Source organism: Micromesistius poutassou (genome assembly GCF_964030765.1).
Source record: "Micromesistius poutassou genome assembly, chromosome: 1".
In the NCBI taxonomy this organism is placed as follows: Eukaryota; Metazoa; Chordata; class Actinopteri; order Gadiformes; family Gadidae; genus Micromesistius; species Micromesistius poutassou.
The window spans coordinates 4,706,655-4,725,088 of record NC_140271.1 but is presented as its reverse complement, the minus strand read 5'-3'; the positions used below and the strand labels follow the sequence as shown (position 1 = coordinate 4,725,088).

The following is an 18,434-nucleotide window of genomic DNA, read 5'->3' as shown; positions in this document are numbered from 1 at the left end:
GTTATGAAATGTTACTAGTGGCCAGAGTTAAAATAGAAAAACGGGTTTGTTTTTTTAGGGTTGAGCTTGCATTTATACTAAAAATAGAATGTATTTACGTCACATCCAATTCGTCGAGTTGTAGGCGTAACAACTTGGGAGTTTATCACGAATCAAATATAACACAGCGCTGAAGCCATGCGATTTTTGCTGTTGTATTTAAGACAAAACTCTCAACTAAGCATTTATCGTTAAAACGGTAGAAAAATAACGTTTAATAGATATTTCCAGACGCGCTGTCTAGCCCGAGAGGCGGGATGAAACTATTTGACAGACAAATCCCATTGCAAAAATGATTCGATATATTGACGCGCATCCAATCAACAGTTGTCTTTCGACGACTGTCGCCTCGGCGGCGTCCAATGAGGGGCGGGCGAGGGCGGGACCCAGTGGATGGATGGCTGGAGTTACTCGCTGTGGTCTCAAGATTAATGGAGCGGGGCTGTTGACTTTAGGGATAGCCTGATAGATGGTCGCTCCCAGCAAACCGTCTCATCTGACGCCCGTTTTAAAAAATTCTCGGACGCGATCTTGACTCGACCAAGCGGGAGCACCGGAGTCGTTTCCATATTTGTTTCGTATGAAGTGTATAGGCCCGACAGCACAGCGGTAGCACCTGGCTAGCTGCTAGCCGAGCGGAGGCCAGGGTACAGCGGCGCAGGGTTTGACAGGTAGCTAACGCTAGCTGCTAGCTGCACGGCTCGCTAAGGTTCACTGGAAAATTATTTTGGGTTTCGACCGTCCGTCCGTCCCCGTCAGAGGATCTGGATGTCGTAAGGCAACCGTCTGAAATACTAAGATAAGTCGAGGCGAATAGCGATCTCAGAAGAATCGGGAGTGTGTTTGTGAATGTGCAAAGCGACCAGCCCCGTACTGGTTTGATGTCGGTCCGCTTGGTGTCCTAGCTCACCGACAGCGTTAGCATTGGATGTGCCTAACTGGAGTTTTTCAAAGTCGACAACGAAGAAGTAGTGGATGAACTGTTGTCATTTTTTGAGTTGATAATGGTATCTGTCAGCTAGTCGCCAGCAAGACCATCGGCCAGCAGCACCGTTTGCAGTGAGCGACACTTGAAGGCTTGTGAAGAGAACTCCGCGCCGGCCGAGAGACTCGACCGTAGACCCGCAATCATGGGCAACACGCCCACCGCCAAGAAGGGCAACGAAATGGAAAGTGGTGAGTACTTTATCAGCCGTGTGCAGCGGCTGGACATGACCCCAAAGTCTACACGTATGCTTTGGGTCCTTTCCTGTTACTCATAATATCAGTTCAGACAGGGCTGACCACTAGTGACTAGCCTCACATAATGGCACACCAACCCTTCTTGCATTTTGTAAACTTTCGACTTTGATTAGGAAATTATCGGCGTGTTTAAGGTCGTTTACAGCCCCCCCATAACACTATAGTTCACATTAAGTTTGCGTGACAACAGCAACTTCTGCGTTATCACATTTCCAATAGCACAACAGCAGAGAATGCTATGCATGCTCTCAACTGATTATGTGGACGAGCTCGTGATTAAATGCCCCAGGTTATTATTCCAGTGGCACAAAAGTCAAACAGTTACATATTGCTAGTGGTGTGTCGTAAGACAAATGACTGAAGAATCTTTGAAGATTTAGCTGTTATTCACACACTGTGTGTGTGTGTGTGTGTGTGTGTGTGTGTGTGTGTGTTGTGGATGCAGGTATTTCATTGATCTCAGATGGATACGAATATTCATGTTATATACCAATGAGCCAAGGCTCACACAACTGGGCTTGACATTAAGTGTGGAGGGAGAGTGGGTGTCCGTTATCCAGAGAAGCATAATGCCACCAGGATGGGGGTCATATGATGCTTGCAGTGTGATCCTCTCCAGGCAGAACTTGGAAGTGAAGAAGTCTCTTGAACATCATGTGATGGTAGCGGTTAGAACAATATCACTTTATGTGCCCATGTAGATAAACCTTGTTTTGAAGAACTAGTGCTGCCTTTCATTTCTGTTGTGAGACCGAGACCTGTCACTTGACTTTATTTGTTCCTTGCTTTCCTTTTGATGAGAACTGTAATATTCGGTGATGATGTCATGTAATAATTATTCAATAACGCTTGAGAGGGACAAGAAATAGAAAATAAAACTTTTTTTATTTATAATTTTATTCACGAGTATATTTTGTATTCTCAATGGTTTTGTGTTGTTCATTTGCCATGCACACCAAATGGTCTTATGGGTGTATCCCTGTAGTTAACTAGAAAGAACAAGTATCTCTTTACCCCTCCAATCTCCTTAATTCTCACTTGGCAATCCTTCCCCCTCTCTACTTGTGGAGAATCACTTGTCCCCGGGGAAGGTTTGGGAGGCTTGTGATTTCATCCATAGCGCACCACGACGCCCGATAGTGCTCCGTCTGAACAGGTATCTGTGAAATGATCCTCAGCTTCTTGTTGCTGGTAGAGGCTCGGTGTGAAGAGTGGCCCTCTGTTCTGCATGTCATGTTAACCCTTGGCTGGCTCCCACCTTACCGGGAGAGGGGGCGGCTGGGAGGGGGGGGGGGGGGGAGGTTGTGTATCACATCTCTGGGGTCGGCTTTTGGGTTTCGTGGAAAGGGGGGAGGGGGCTGCTTCTGTGAGCAGAGGCGGAACCTGCCGCCCCGTTTGTTCACATGCCACGCTTCACATCCTTATCAGACCCGATCGCCACGGTCCGCCCCTGATCCCCGGGGACAGGTGCGGACCAGGGGTCCGGCGGCACGCAGCCCGGCAGCCTTCCCCACCCCGGCAGAGCAGCGGCGGGAGAGGACAGCGTGGCCCCAGCTTGAGGCGACTCTGAAACACGTACACCGTTAAGGTTGAGCCCCGGATCGGGTGTGCATTTCTGTCGGTCCGGTCACTGGGCAGGAGGAGAGGAGTGGTGCCAGCCGACCTTGTAGTGTGGGTAAAAATCAGAGCTTACGGTGCACAGGAAGAGGCCCGGACGGACGGTTTTAAGCTGCAGCAGGAAGTGAAGTAGCAAGGGAAGGCCTGGGCAAACCTACGTACACACACACACACACACACACACACACACACACACACACACACACACACACACACACACACACACACACACACACACACACACACACACACACACACACACACACACACACACACACACACACACACACACACACACACACAAAGGCGATTCCCTTGATTTTTTTTTACGACTAAAATAGAGACTACACAAGCCTGTCCGGTCTCCAGCGCTGCTGCACCATGTCTGTCCTGCACAGGCTGGCTGGGAGGCTGCTCCACCGTGCGGGGCCCTGTTTTGGGGCCCCTGGCGCTGGCGAGGGCAGCCGACACTGCCAGCCACAGGAGGAGCTAGCAGCCCGCTGCCGGAGTGAGTTTTCTTTACAGCCTTGACTTGACGATAGAGCTTTAACACGAGCAGGGGGTGGCGCTATCTAAGCAGCCAATCTAAAAGCCTAGTGATTGTCAACCAGGGTGTGTTTTCATGTTTGTGTATTGTATGTTAGTTTGTTTGAATGGAAAATAATCACCTTTTTTTTTTTCTATTCGCATCAATTCATTGCCGATAATGAGCCTGCTGTTGATTTTATGTGTAAGTATGCACGTGTGGCTGCACAGCTGAGAGGTGTCGATGCCTTTTTTTTTTAATGGATTCATATTGGAAAGGTTGTTGTTGACGCCCATGTTGCACAGACATACAAACAAACATGCACAATATGGTTTTTGATATTTACGTCTTCCTATTCTTTTACATTCTCGTCCTTCAGAATATGGTTGGTTGTGGAAGTGTCTATCGGAGACAATTTTTCAGCGCACAGAGACATCCACCAGTGGCCATTATTATTTACAGTCAGCTGGGTTTTGGTGATGAAACCTTTTTGATTGGCGTTGCTTTTACTTTATTGTTTTCAAAGTGACTTTGCAGGATATTGCTGAAGAAATGCGCAGGAACTGCCCACGCTGACTCATTTTAAAATGAGTTGATTGTGTGGCTAAGTGGCCACCTTATATTATTAGGGCTGGATAAACACATGGGCCGGTGCTGCAAATAACAATTATTTTCCTAGTTGATTAATCTAGCGCATTTATCCAATTAAATGGTTATAGTCAATGCTAAATGCCTATTCCAATCAAAAGTTCGAAGTGAATAGAAGCCAAGAGTCTCAAATTGTCTTGATTAATTGATGGTGCTGACGCTGTAAGCAGGAAATGTTTAGGCCTAATTGATAAATGACTGAGATGATAGCAGACCAAGCAGCTATTTTTAAGTCAATCTATCGGCTAATTGTTTCAGTGCTGATATGGACCACATGATAGTGTTCAATAGAAATGTGGCAGTCAGTCAAATCACAAATTTCACACACTTCTATCTATCCGCCGGGCTTGTGTAACGGGGGCTGGTTTGTGTTTGTATTGACTGAGCATTTCCTGCCTCGGACATGAAAGGGTCTTTGTGATCAGCGTACCACTCCCATTGGACAGGGCTATCAGTGCCCGTCAACTGCCAAATACAGTACTTTATTGACGCAACATGGAGGGGGAGCTCTGGTTGAGAACGGGCGAAGGCGGGCCCAGTACATGAGTCTGCCCGCCCAAATTGTTGAACTTGGTCGGTCACTGTATAGGTTAGTGGTTCCAGCACTGTTCTGTTCTGGATCACATGTCTGCGATGATGATGATGATGGCGGTTTTCCCTCTGTCACGTAGCTACAGTATACACAGGGCCGGTGAAAGTGGTCACTGGTGCACTGATCTCTTGATGCACTGATGAGACGGCCTAAAGGAAGACATTTCTGTCATTTAAGATGGCTTTTACGTGAACATTTTGACATGGCAAGATTTCGGACAGATTTAATGGGACAAGACCGGTTCCACGTTACTCCCTGTTAGTATTTAAAGAGAGGATTTATCTGCTATCCCTTATTAGATCATTCCAATTGGATGGCCTAGCTGTGCCAAAAGCCAGGCAGTTTTTTCTAGCGGCAATCATCTACTGTACGTGATTGACCTGGATTGGAGTTTCAATAATTGAAATTGAAATTGAGTGCAGAGGGATTTGTTAAACAAGCTATGCACTTTGCAAAATGCCAGTAATCAACCTTCAATGCTCAGGCTCTCCTGTACAATTATCGTATACTGGGGTCTTTTTTATTTATTTTAAAATTTTAAAGTTTACTGGCCAGCTTGCATGTTGATGTTCTTTAACTGACATGCATGTAATGTACCTCACCCAATATTGGTGTTTTTCTTTTACATTTAAAAGCTGATAAAGGGAGGGAAAGGCTTTAAGTGGACATACTGGACATTACTCATATTTTGGCAGGGTCCAAAAATAAAAGTTGGAGCAGTTTCGTCCAAGAAGCAGCACCCCCCCCCCTCCCCCTCATTTTCCTATGCATGATACTGGGCCATTGAAGCCCAGGGGAGAGATGTACTGTGCGATTGATTTGTAAGATCGATTCCACGCTGGCACAGCAGAATCGGGCGGTGGGAATGCATCTGAGCAGAGCGGTCTCTCTGCCCCGCGTGCCTCTGTGTGCCGCTGGCATCCCCGGTCAGCAGCTCACTGCAGGCCTACAACCTGCCTACTACTTTAAGCATTTCATCTCCGCGATGGCATCCATCTACGGATTCTATTATTAACGGTACGTTCTAGTCGCGTCCGATCGCCTGGGGCTCGATCTCCAGAGTGACTACTTAGGCCTATTTCCCTGTAGGTCAGACATATGCATAGAGAATGCGTCTAACCATTGTTGTGGCGATGCCCCGCCCCCCTTTTGTTACCATGATTGGATCAATATATAGCCGTCCAGTTAGTTTTTTGTGTGTATTTGTGATTGTGTATCTTGACAGGAGAGGGGAAGAGCAGGGGACTCAGTGTGCAGAATAAATATTGATACAAAGCGAGCGAGCGTCCAATTGATCTGTGAGCGTAGCGGGAGCAGCGTCGCGGCGGGTATCGTGCTGGACCGCGGGCTCGGAGTGGCCCCTGACTGAGCTCTGTGGACCGGTGGGGTCGCCCCCCCAGCGTACCGTCTTCATAGCCCTCTCACGCTGGACCCTACAGGTGCAACATAAGCCGGGGAGCCTCGTCGTTTGTTCGTTTTTTTTTCCAGCCAGTAGACATTTCTCTATTTGAAACCACGGCACACTCGACCTGAAGTGGGTCTTTTTTAGAGCGCGGAAGAAGCGCGGGGTGGAAGGTCATGAATTGGCAGCTTTGAGGAGGAGGAGGAGGAGGAGACGGAGACGAAGAGTAAGAAACAGGGAGACACTTGAGGGACGATGTGTGACCGGAAGAGCTCCAGGAGGCATGCTGGGAAGAGGGAGTCTTCCTCGCGCTCCACCACCGAGCCGAGGTCACGCTCGGTCGAGGCCCCGGTGGCGGCGGCGGCGGCCCCACTAGCACCAGCAGAAGGGCCCCTAGCCGTCCCAGATGGTAAGGGCTGAGGGATTGGGGTGGATGGTGGTTGAGGGGGACTGTACATCATAGTGGATCGCGATCCACCCCCCCCCCCCCCCCAAAACCAGACTTTGACGGTAGCCATGGCAGCCTAGCACAAAGTCAGACCCTAAAAAGATTCTTCAAAGGCGGCGGTTGTTGGAGCCGTTTTGAAAGTCTTGTGGTGTTGAAGGGTCACTCGGTGGGTCTCTGCTGCCGTTGTTGTGGTGTGGAGTTGTTTCATGTGCAGCATGCGCCTGGGCAACGTCTCAATGCAAGCGGGAATTGAGCGGCTTCTTCCACGGAGAAACGACTCGGTTTCTCAGCGGTGACCAGCGTGCTCTCAGCGAGGAGGACATGGTTTAAACATGTTTATGTGAACTTTGCTCTTTGGCATTTTTGCTGGCTTTCTCCAGTCCTATTGTTGGAGCGGTCGGTCCCTGGAGTATTGGCAGGAAACCACATGGCTGGTTCTGTATTAGCCTTTTGTTTAGTGCTTGTGTGAGTGGTCCTGTGTGAGAACCACTCGCTGCTGAAATGATGTTGTTTGCCGTTTTGACTTTTTTTTTGGGGGGGGTTGTACCGTTGAATTTCGGATCCGACTTTGTGGGAATTCGCTTTTGACCACTAAACACCAGGTTAGGGTGTAAAAAAATGTATCATAAATTTTATATCTATATACTTTAAATTCTTCTAGCATTGTTTGTTCACTTAAATGCTATTAGTTGTGGCTCTCAAGGACCTAATTTAATATCTCCAGAATTTTTCCCTCATTAATCAATTGCTCCTGAATCTTGCAATTTCATCCAGTTTTTGTTTGAAGTTCCTAATGTACTTTGGCTGCGATTGATTTCAGTTTGACATGAAATGCAAGTAATGGAAACACGAACCCTTATCTTCCATCAGAAAGGCCTTGAGGTTTACAATCACCTCAATTGATGTTTATTGTTGGACTATTTTTAGCACAATACACTATCAGTAAGTCAGTGGTTGTCGGTTGTGTTTGACTCACTGGCCTGTCTCGTGGAATAATTTATTTTTTTACCATTCTCATCCATCTCCACCATATTGTGCTCTAGTCTAGCCGTGTTTCCTCAACTGCTTTGACACACACACACACACACACACACACACACACACACACACACACACACACACACACACACACACACACACACACACACACACACACACACAGAGAAGAGGCGGAATGAGGCAGGCCTGATTATCTTCGTGTTCCCACAGAGCAGTTTGATTAGCCTCGTAAAGATAAGCGGCGACAAATGTGAACTTCTGCTTATGACGGCGCTTTATGCCACGCTAGTGGGGAGGCCTACCCCCGCTCCCAGAAGAGCACATATGTTTGCTGCTTTCTCCTCCTCTGTGTGTGTGTGTGTGTAAACTCCATAGTTCTGTTTATGTATACAACCATGACCTTAGCCTTGTTAGCCTCCTAGCCTAGGCCTAGGGATGGCATCAGTGCAAGCGAGTAGAAAAGTTGAAGCTGAAAATGTTGCGTAATGCAGTCCGGTCATTGGTGGTCGGCCAGATGGATATTGGAGTAGATTTGTTTCATCTCAAATTCTGTTGCAATAAGCACCATTATTCAGGACTGGAACGTGTGACTTGGGGAAAGTCCTATTCAGCCCTGTGTCATTTCTTTCTTGCTGTGGTATATTTTGTAGTGTGAGAATTTCCAGTGGGTTTTTTCACCATTTAGTGAAAACCATGTTCCTGCAGTCCGTTAACAACCGAATGGGGTTTTCACGTTGACGATGTGCCACAGTTGCCCTACAGCTCTTGTCGGGGTTAAAGTTGGCTCTATAGAATACAATAAGGCCCTGGGGTGCACACATGATGAAGTGATAGAAGGGCCGTCTGTTAAAGGCTCTAGACGTATGGAGTCAAGATGCAAGCATGACATGAATGAACACTCTTGATCGCTTTGGCTGTTTTTCTTTATTCTTTTCTTTTATTTTTTTACAGTGAAGGAATTTCTTGCCAAAGCCAAAGAAGATTTCCTAAAGAAATGGGAAAATCCAGCACAGGTAAGCACGCGCGCCCACACCATTCCCACACGTCTATAAACATAAGCAGTAAATAAGGAAGTAGTCCTGTTCAGAATGGATTCCACCCACTTGTCAGCAGTGGCTGTCTGCCCTCTGCTGGACACTGGTGGGAATCGATACTTAATCCAGTCCTCCGTCAAAGCTTGAATGGAAAAGTCTGGGTTGTAAATCATGTGTTGCTCTTTCCCGATCAATTGTGCTGATTCTGTCAGTATCTAGGCACAGGCCTTCTATGTTTTTTTTAAATAAATTTGACACCAGTGTTTTCAGAAGTGTCAGTATTTTCCCTAAGGCACATTGTTGGAATATGTACAGGTTTGGTGAATGGTGATAGATCATTGACTCTGTCTTCTCCCCCCCCCCCCCCCCCCACTCCTCCTCTAGCAAACCGCGGCTCTGGACCACTTTGAGCGGCTCAAGACCTTGGGGACGGGTTCGTTTGGTCGAGTCATGCTAGTCAAGCACAAAGAATCGGGCCAGCATTTTGCCATGAAAATACTTGACAAACAGAAGGTATGTGTCCCAGGGTTAATGAGTCAAATATGGGACGGAAGCCCCCTGCTGAACTAGTTTTAGTCATGACACCCATGGCATACAGCTCCCCTATTAATCACAAATGGCTTTGCATTAACCGTGTGTGTGTGTGTGTGTGTGTGTGTGTGTGTGTGTGTGTGTGTGTGTGTGTGTGTGTGTGTGTGTGTGTGTGTGTGTGTGTGTGTGTGTGTGTGTGTGTGTGTGTGTGTGTGTGTGTGTGCACCATGATCACTACATAGTAACTAGTGTCAAATAAATCATTAAATAGTAAATCCCAAATTATCCAGAAATCCCGGGCTAAGTACGCATATTCTAGTCATGTCTGGATATAAAGTTGGTTTGAATGAAAAATCATCACAGTAAACAAGGCAGCTGAAGTCTACCCCTCACCAGGGAACGGAAATATTGCTTTAGAGGCGCTCCAGGAATCAGAAGACATGAATGAGGCATGAATGAGTCATCGAGACAAACGTGCTGATTGGTTCAGTGTGACGGCGGTGCCCAGGTCTGATAGGCCGACTGTTCCCCCCCCCCCCCCCCCCCCCCTCCAGGTGGTGAAGCTGAAGCAGATAGAGCACACTCTCAATGAGAAACGCATCCTGCAAGCAGTGAGCTTCCCCTTCCTGGTGCGGCTGGAGCACTCGTTTAAGGTGAGCGGCGCACGGTGTCTCTGGCGGGGTTAACTAGTCGGCGTGGAGCGCTCTAGAATGGTTTGATCAGTTTTAAGAAAGCAGGACTCCTTTGAAAACTGTTCTTGTCGATTATTTTTTTTGTTTTGTTTTGAAAAGCCCTTAAATCACAGTTCAATCTGAAAGGGATTCACACCCCACGTGATATGACACCCATTCAACAGAAAGAGAATAATAGAGAATTCATCTGTCAAGGTCGGTGTCTTATTGAGCTTAGACCAACATTTGAGAATTAATAAACGTTAGAAAGTCCTTTTTGTTTTCTGATCCGATCTGTAATCAGGACTGTGTGGGAGGGTCAGTGGGTGAGTCTGATTGACACCGACCTAGCTAATAAGAATGCGTTTTTAAAGAACGTCACTTGTGTTGTTAGTTTTGTTGCATCTGTACGGTGGTACGACCATCCTGGTTAGCTAATAGAGATCATAGAGATCCCCTTTTTTTAACCCAACCCAATTTGAACCTGGAATCAAAAAACAATATCTTAAATTGCTCTTTCAGGTACTCAAGGTTTTCAAATTAAATGGAAGATTTAAAGGAAGCAATTTTCTAATTAATCGATTGTTTTATCATGTGGCCCTGACGGGTTAAAGCAGTAATCGGTCTTGGATACTCGGCAATCGTCTGGTCTAGTCCATGTGTTGTGGAAGCGGTGGCGAGCAGGAAAGCTGATAGCGTCACACGATTAGGGCGTCCAGTCACAACGTTGCAGTCCGGTCGGGAGCGTCTAGCCACAACCAAGTTAGCAAATCCAGACCATAATCTCATTTCACATGGCATCCTCAGGCTAAATTGGCTTCCCCCAAAAAATCTCTACTAGCAACAGTTTTTACAAGCATTCTTGACATACCACATGTTGTTCATTTGAATTATTCTGTAAGCCTACGCATTGTTGATGTGAGATTTTAAACTTTGGGACTTTAAACAAGCAGAACAAAATTGTTCTGGTTTAATCTCTGGGTAGATCGTGATGCTGTTTGATATAATCATATGGCTCTGCCGTTATCATTCAGAGCTTGATGTCTGATGTGAGAGTTTGTTTCATTGCATTGACAGAAACCCAAAGTACAGAAGGAGGAGGAACACGCCAAATCTTAGGTTAGGGCTCAAATCTAGGTCAAGGGGGAGAATTGGGACAGGGCCCTAGTGTATAGATAATCACTACACATGTCCATCACACTTCGACCCTTCGGTTGATCGCTCGTGTCCTGGAGGAAACAGGATTTTTGGTTTGTGGTGGAACGACGATTAACCAGTCTCCGAGTTTGACATTCATTAATGTATTGAAAGGTGTTTTCGCACATGACGTAATGCACCAGTGGCTCCAAAAATGAGGAGGGGGTTGCTCTGCGGTAATGATGCGTTGCTTGCATAAATTGTAGGAAGGTGAGTGATTAATAATTATTAGAAAACATGGGATGTAATTAGGCTACCCTGGATCTTCAAGTAAATGAAGGGGAAAGGACAGGATTAGCAAAGGCTTCTCACCGACCAGGGGATAGGCCACAAGAGGGGAGACATCACCACACACTCGCCTTCCTGTAATCGATTAGTTATCTTATTTAGATATGTCTTCTTTAGACTTTGTATTTCTTGAGTTTGTCACTCCTTTGGGAACCAGTATGTGGCTGAGAAATCCTCAGTATGCAATAATGGAATGTAACGTTTTTAACATTCAATGCTAGTGGCCGTGATTAAAAGAGTGGGCTGCAGTAAAGCGCGTGTCCCCTCCCCCCTCTCTCCCCCGTCTCCCCCCAGGACAACACTAATCTGTACATGGTAATGGAGTACGTCCCCGGGGGAGAGATGTTCTCACACCTGAGGAGAATCGGCAGATTCAGGTGAACACACACACACACACACACACACACACACACACACACACACACACACACACACACACACACACACACACACACACACACACACACACACACACACACACACACACACACACACACTCTGGGGCTCTCTTCACCATGGACCTCCTCTCTCTGCATGCAGCGAGCCCCACGCTCGTTTCTACGCCGCCCAGATCGTGTTGACCTTCGAATACCTTCACTCACTGGACCTCATCTACCGGGACCTGAAGCCAGAGAACCTGCTCATCGACCAGCAGGGCTACATACAGGTGCGCAGTGGTCTACCTATGTTGTGGTGTACAGATGTAGACCGGGGAACCCCCCCTGCCTGTTCTGTCGGCGATTTCAGTTGGCCTTGCAGAAGGGTCTGGAGAAGAGCGACACATTTCTTTCTAGTTTCGATACGTTTTTTGCGGGAGCCAATCACCAAGCTGGCTTTTCCCCCTGGCGCGCTATTGGCTGGTTTAACACAACTGCGACAGGGAAGCGACGGCAAGCAGCCAATTGTGTACAGTCAATTTAACTCGGCCCGTCGATCACACCTCTTGTGCCGAAGAAAATGACAGTAGCCTCCCCAGACCCAACGCTAGTGTAGATGGAGATCTGCTCCAATTGAAGTTATGTTTCCACGTACGTCAGTGATGGGACGCTTGTTCTGCCTGTGCTCCAGGTAACAGACTTTGGATTCGCCAAAAGAGTGAAGGGGCGGACCTGGACGCTGTGCGGGACACCAGAGTACCTGGCGCCGGAGATCATCCTAAGTAAGGTGAGTCCGACCGGGAGATGAACTCACGGCCTGGGCCCCGGGAAGCGCCAACGTTTGAGGGGGTTCTCACTCTGGACTTTTTTGTATGCCCGAGCCAAACGTTTGAACACAGTATATCCTCTTGGTTGGGACGTAGTTTCTTTGGGGTGGGGAAAAGTGTCCTGAACGCTGTGCTCTCCTGTCTGCCCTCTCCTCCTCCCCCAGGGTTATAATAAGGCGGTGGACTGGTGGGCGCTAGGAGTGCTGATCTATGAGATGGCGGCGGGGTACCCTCCCTTCTTCGCCGACCAGCCCATTCAGATCTACGAGAAGATTGTATCAGGGAAGGTGAGCGTCTGGTGTCTGGTGACCGCCGACTCGGTCGAGATGCGTTCCCCCCCCCCCCGCCCCTTCAACGCCACGTCGTGCAGTCGATCCTCTGCTTCTTCTTCTTGTGTCTGGCTGTACTGAGACCGGGAGGATAATACCTCTGCAGCCCATAGCAGCAGGTTTACGTTGAGTGTAAAGGTGGGATCACATGAGACATGTTGAACGTGAGCCACGCTGCCGTTCTCCTTTGGGGGAAGCGGTGCTGCAATGTTCTGGGGGGGGGGGGGGGGGGGGCGTGTAGCCGAGAGGAGGGGGCTCGCTTTGAAGTTGAAAGTATTGCAACTTGGACGCGGCGCGCTGCATGATGCAACGCGCCCACCGATAGATTTTGCAGCATGAGACGGAACGTTTTGAATGGATTTCGTGTGAGTTTTGAAAGTCGCCGTGCTCCACGGTCGCCCGCCCTATAGCGACGCGCACGGCGTATTAACGCGTCGCACGTGAACCCACCGTGAAGTAATCCACGGGGCTTTTCTCTGAGGACGTTGGCAGGTCAAGTTAAATCATTTTAATACAAGAACGGCATGCGGTGGTTCACAGCAGAACGGGACCACGAGAGGTTTGGATTCACACCGTTTGTAGAGGCAACATGTTTGATTCTCTTTCTAGTCTTTTGAGTCCTGGAAAGTCGCACCAAAAAGTATTTTTTTGTCGATAACAATGATCATCAAAATAACAATAATAATATCTGTCCACTATAATGCAGCCAGCCGGCTTTCTGTTCAATTGTTAACAGAAAACCAAAATAGTGACTACTCTAAACTGGGACAACATCACAGAGCATTATTTAATGGATAATGACTTCCAATCCTTTTACACCTACATTTGCCGCTCGACCACTAAATGTGCATCATTTAGTCATTGGGCCATTTAGGAGGCGGCAGATGTGGGTGGGCTGCCAGCACTATTTTTCACCAACATAATGTGACACAGTTATACTTAGAACTGCAATTATGTAATTTACAGTAACGCTTGAGTGGGGCAGAAAACGCTCCAGCCTATAATCTGACGATGGAGCGTTTACGGGCTGCCCAGAGTGTTGACCGTCGTGTCTCTGTCTCGGCAGGTTCGCTTCCCCTCTCACTTCAGTTCGGACCTGAAAGACCTGCTGAGAAATCTGCTGCAGGTAGACCTGACCAAGCGCTTTGGAAACCTCAGGAACGGAGTCAACGATATCAAGGGCCACAAATGGTTCGCAACCACTGATTGGATCGCCATCTATCAGAGAAAGGTAAACACGGCGGGACTGGGTTGTTTTTGTCATTCAAAGCAGCGGACATATTGACCTTGGGTGGCGTGAATGACAGAAGGCTGGCTTCAGGATAGGTAGGCCAGATGTCCGTTCAGGTCACTGTCCTAGGCCACTGACTCGCAATACAGGGCAAAGTAAATTGTAACGTCCCTCTGAAACGCAATCATTCCTGAATACAATTATACAACCCGGGGGAAAGATTACATCTTTGAAATCCATTTCCTTGATGTTATCCCTAGCTGTGTTTTTGAATGATCCGTTTCTGCACCGATATCATGACTATAGCGCCTGTGGCCTGCTGCTGCCGGCCGACTGATTTAGTCCGATCTATTGGGATGTAGTCCGATCTATCAGGATTTAGTCAGATCTATCAGGATTTAGTCAGATCTATCATGATTTAGTCAGATCTATCATGATTTAGTCAGATCTATCGTGATTTAGTCCGATCTATCGGGATTTAGTCCGATCTATCGGCCGGCCGATATTATCGATTTTTTTTTGCCAATAGATTTTTTTAATAGATATATATAGATTTTTTTTTTTTTCCCGTTCCCCATTTACAGACAGTTCAATAAGTGTTCCTTTTTTAAATTGAGACTTGTATTATTTGTTATCATCATTGTGTCATTTTTATGATGTAAATTGAGGGAGCAAAATCAGTATCGCTCCAAATATCAGCTCAAGAAAATCGGTATCGCGTATCGGTCATCGGCTGATGAAGGCTGATGAGAAAAAAATCGGTATCGGTCGATCCCTACTGTGATTTGTGCATCGCATACGACCGGACGGGTCTACAGCCCTCTTCCTGTCGCCCTCCAGGTCGAGGCTCCCTTTATTCCCAAATGCAAAGGCCCTGGGGACACCAGCAACTTCGACGACTACGAAGAGGAAGAGATCCGAGTGAGCTTCACGGAGAAGTGCGGGAAGGAGTTTGCGGAGTTCTAGATCCACGCTGGAGCCGCGGCCGGTTGAAGAGACGGGGCTTTAGGATAAAATACAGGGGGAGGGGGGGTGGGGGGTGGAGGGAGGGGTCGTGGGACCAGTGGGGGGGGGGGAGATGAGGGGTTGAGGAAAAGGAAATGGCAGAATCCAGGTTGGAACTGCTCGTTTTTGCTTCTTTGTAATGATGATGTAAAACTAAAAGAAATCTCCCTCAGCCGTCAGCCCCCACACCCCCCCTCACCCCACTGATTGAGAGGTGGGCAGAGCGAAGTTGGATCCAGCAGTGTTGCCTTTTCTGATTGTTTCTCCTCTACCGTTACCTTTTTATTTGTTTTTACTTTCTCCCTCTTGTGGTCCGTGTCACGGCGTGGGGGGGGGGGGGGGGGGAAGGAGAAAGAAAGAAGGGAGGGGCCCAAGTCCGCCCTCCCTCTCGACCCGGGTCTCTGGTGTCTTTCTCACAGGTGTGGTGGCCCCTCGGCGCCGCTAGGTGTCAGGGTGCTGAATCTGCTGGCCCCCCTCCCCCACCCACCCACCCACCCACCCCCTCCTCCTCCCTCATGGGTGCCCCCTCCCCCTTCCTATATGCTCCCTTGCGAAGAGCGCTTGTCAAAATCTTCTGTCACCCTTATCTCGCTTCCGCCATCCTCCTTTTTTTTTAAATTTTTTTTATTTTCCTTCTCCGAAATTATGTCGAAGCAATACCAAGTCAACAGACGTGCCTATCACAGCACCCGCGGGCCAAAGCCCGGCGCGCCGGAGCGCTGACGCAGAGCTCCGGCGGAGGTAGCCCCTGTGCCCATCATGGCTTAAGAAATTATACAAAATAAAGCTTGACAGTGCACCTGCCTTTTGTCTGGAAAATGTGCCACTGTTGTCGGGTAGATCCCTGCTTGCGGCTGAGGCAGTGGTAACCGTTTATCGAGAGTAAAACAAATGATTTAACCGTTTTTTTTGTTTTTTTTCTTCATCTAGGTCTCGCTTATTCTCCGCACTTGTGAAGAGAGAAAAAAAAATGTATATGAGCTCTTGCATTCAAGTTTGTCTTTTTTCTCTTGGCTGAATTGACGAGAGCATTTTTAAAAGTCCTCTTTGGTGATCAGTTTATCATTTGTACGTCCGTCTCTGTGCTTGTGTGTTTTTTTGGTTTTCTGGGGTGGATTTGAAAAAGTCACGATTGGCAGCAACTAACATTGTATTCACACACTCCTGACTCGTTTATTTAATCATAGTACACTTATACATGTATATTGAGATATATATATATATATGCGTGTATATATCAGAGAAAATAAAACATTCATACTCCTATAGTATCATGGCTGTAAACCCGAAATTTAGGATTTCATAAATCAACAGGTTTGAATTCTGCCAAATTTGCAAAGTTAAGGACATTGCAAAGTTTTCTGTACGTATCTATGATGATGATGATGATGATGATGATGGTGGTGGATTTCAATACGCAAAAAAAGTAGCAAAATGTTTCAAAAAAGTGCATGTTATTTTTGTACAATATCACTTTTCAAGAGGTAACCGAGCATCACGCTTTGTTTGTGTTGAGGTACACGGGGGTTGGGGATTGAGAGTCACCGGGTGACTGGTGCAATCGCCTCCACTGTGCTATTTGGAGGACGGCACGATTTAACCTGACAGGCATCCTTGCTTCTGGAACCCTTGTTCATTTGCTCACTTGTTGGTAGTAGGCTCACTGATAATTGTCCATTCACTAGGTCTGCATCGTCTTTTGTTTTTTGTAAATACCCTGAACAAAGTTTGAACCGAGGAGGGTAACGCTAAACCAGACCCCTAGATTATGATGGGTTTTTTTCTCCGCCACATTAATTTATATTAACGATAGACAATCGCAGACCAAATCCAAATGCTGGTTTGTTGACTGATTATATTGTCTTGGTTTAATGAAGTATGTATGCTTTTTGGCTTCCATTATTTAATTATTTTCCCGATATGCCCTAGGTGCTAGAGGTTGCCATCCACTAAGAAAATAATCCTTATTTCTGTGAGTTGTTGCTGTGCATCGGTCTCTCATATGGTCTTGTAATGCATCCCCATTTTTAAGTGTATTCCAGTCAAAGATGATTTCATTCGGCCATCACTCTCTTCGTCATTTCTAAATGTTTAAGAAAAAAAATGCAGAATGCCTTTTTGAATGTCTCTGGTTGTGTGATGGAGTTCAGGAGAAAGTTTCCACACCGTTTTGAACTCAAAAGATGTTTCCTTTCTAAGTATTGATGTGTTTCTCTCTTTTCCTTGCATGTGTGACAAAATGAGACAGCAAGAATTGCCCTGGACACGTGATATGATTCAGGAGCCACGGGGGCTCTCAGCCCCCCCCCCTCTCCCCCCACACCCCACCCCACCCCTACACACACACTTAACATGTTGCTATTCTCATTGCTATTGCTAATTTTTATTTTTGTTTGTCTGCACATACATGCAATGAACAAGTCCAAGTAAGACTACAGACAGCCACCCTTGTGCTATTTGGGAAATATTGGAACAGACAGACAGACACTACACTAGGCTACTACTACTACTACTACCCTATTCAAATCTCAATATGATGAGATTGATGTTGATGCGTATGTTATTTGGTCTTAATTCATTATGTAACTCTTTGAAGATGGCACATGTAATATATACTTCTGGCTCGGCAGACCGTGTACGGATGAAACAGTGATCAGTGTTGGTGGGTCAGAGGTAACAATACGTTGACTACTTATAACACCGTAAGGCCATAGTATTTCTTTTTTCTCCCTCTATCCCTAATATCCCAGCCCTATTTAATCAACCTAACACGTTCAACTGCTTCAGGCTTGACCTTCACCCAAATACACACACACACATGCTCAAATACACGCATTCAAACAGTTATGTTGGCCTTCTGATCGTGTTTAGTTTCCACATGCTCATCTTTCAAAACATTACTCTTTTTACATTTGGAACGTTATTTTGCGTTCATGTTTTCTAATTGTATTTTCAAAAAAACGTGAATCTCTTCCTTCTAACCTGGGTACAGTGATTGTGTAGTCTATTGTACCTTTTTGGGAAACAATACTATATTTCTGCCTTTGACAGTCTTAACTATATTACCCTCTGGAGAACTTGACAGATACCCTTAGACAATGAGTATGTTAAAAAAAAATACATAAAGTAATATTTTGCAAAATGTATCATTCCAATAAAGTTACTTGTTAAGACTAAAATCTCAAGAGTCATCCTTATATGTTTACTTTCCATTTTCCTATACCCATGTGTTTTTACCCTTGTACAGGCCTCATCAATAAGTCGACGTGAGACATTTTAAAATCTATGCCTCCTGATTACGCATGATGATTAGTTCTAGTTGTCACACTTAAAGCGTTCTGTCGGGCTGTTCATCAGCACTTAGCACATCATACTCTAATATGAACCATAAACAATGACGGGACACCACGGCAGTTCATTGCTAAGTCAAA

At 46.6% G+C, this 18,434-nt stretch overlaps 1 protein-coding gene across 3 annotated transcripts; it reads left to right on the top strand.

Annotated features, from left to right (window-relative positions):
• Positions 1 to 445: 445 nt before the first annotated feature.
• Positions 446 to 18,170, top strand: prkacaa (protein kinase, cAMP-dependent, catalytic, alpha-a; the record flags this gene model as incomplete). Of its 3 annotated transcripts, none has more annotated exons than XM_084488631.1 (10): positions 446 to 1,215; positions 8,465 to 8,526; positions 8,932 to 9,060; positions 9,633 to 9,731; positions 11,529 to 11,611; positions 11,775 to 11,901; positions 12,303 to 12,398; positions 12,603 to 12,725; positions 13,834 to 13,998; positions 14,839 to 18,170. In XM_084488631.1, the coding sequence occupies 10 exons, from the start codon at positions 1,170 to 1,172 to the stop codon at positions 14,962 to 14,964; spliced, it is 1,056 nt and encodes a 351-aa protein (XP_084344757.1). In that variant the 3' UTR covers positions 14,965 to 18,170. The 3 variants fall into 3 exon arrangements, with proteins under 3 accessions (XP_084344757.1, XP_084344756.1, XP_084344758.1); XM_084488630.1 differs by lacking the exon at positions 446 to 1,215 and adding an exon at positions 3,280 to 3,406; XM_084488632.1 differs by lacking the exon at positions 446 to 1,215 and adding an exon at positions 5,519 to 6,475.
• Positions 18,171 to 18,434: the final 264 nt, after the last annotated feature.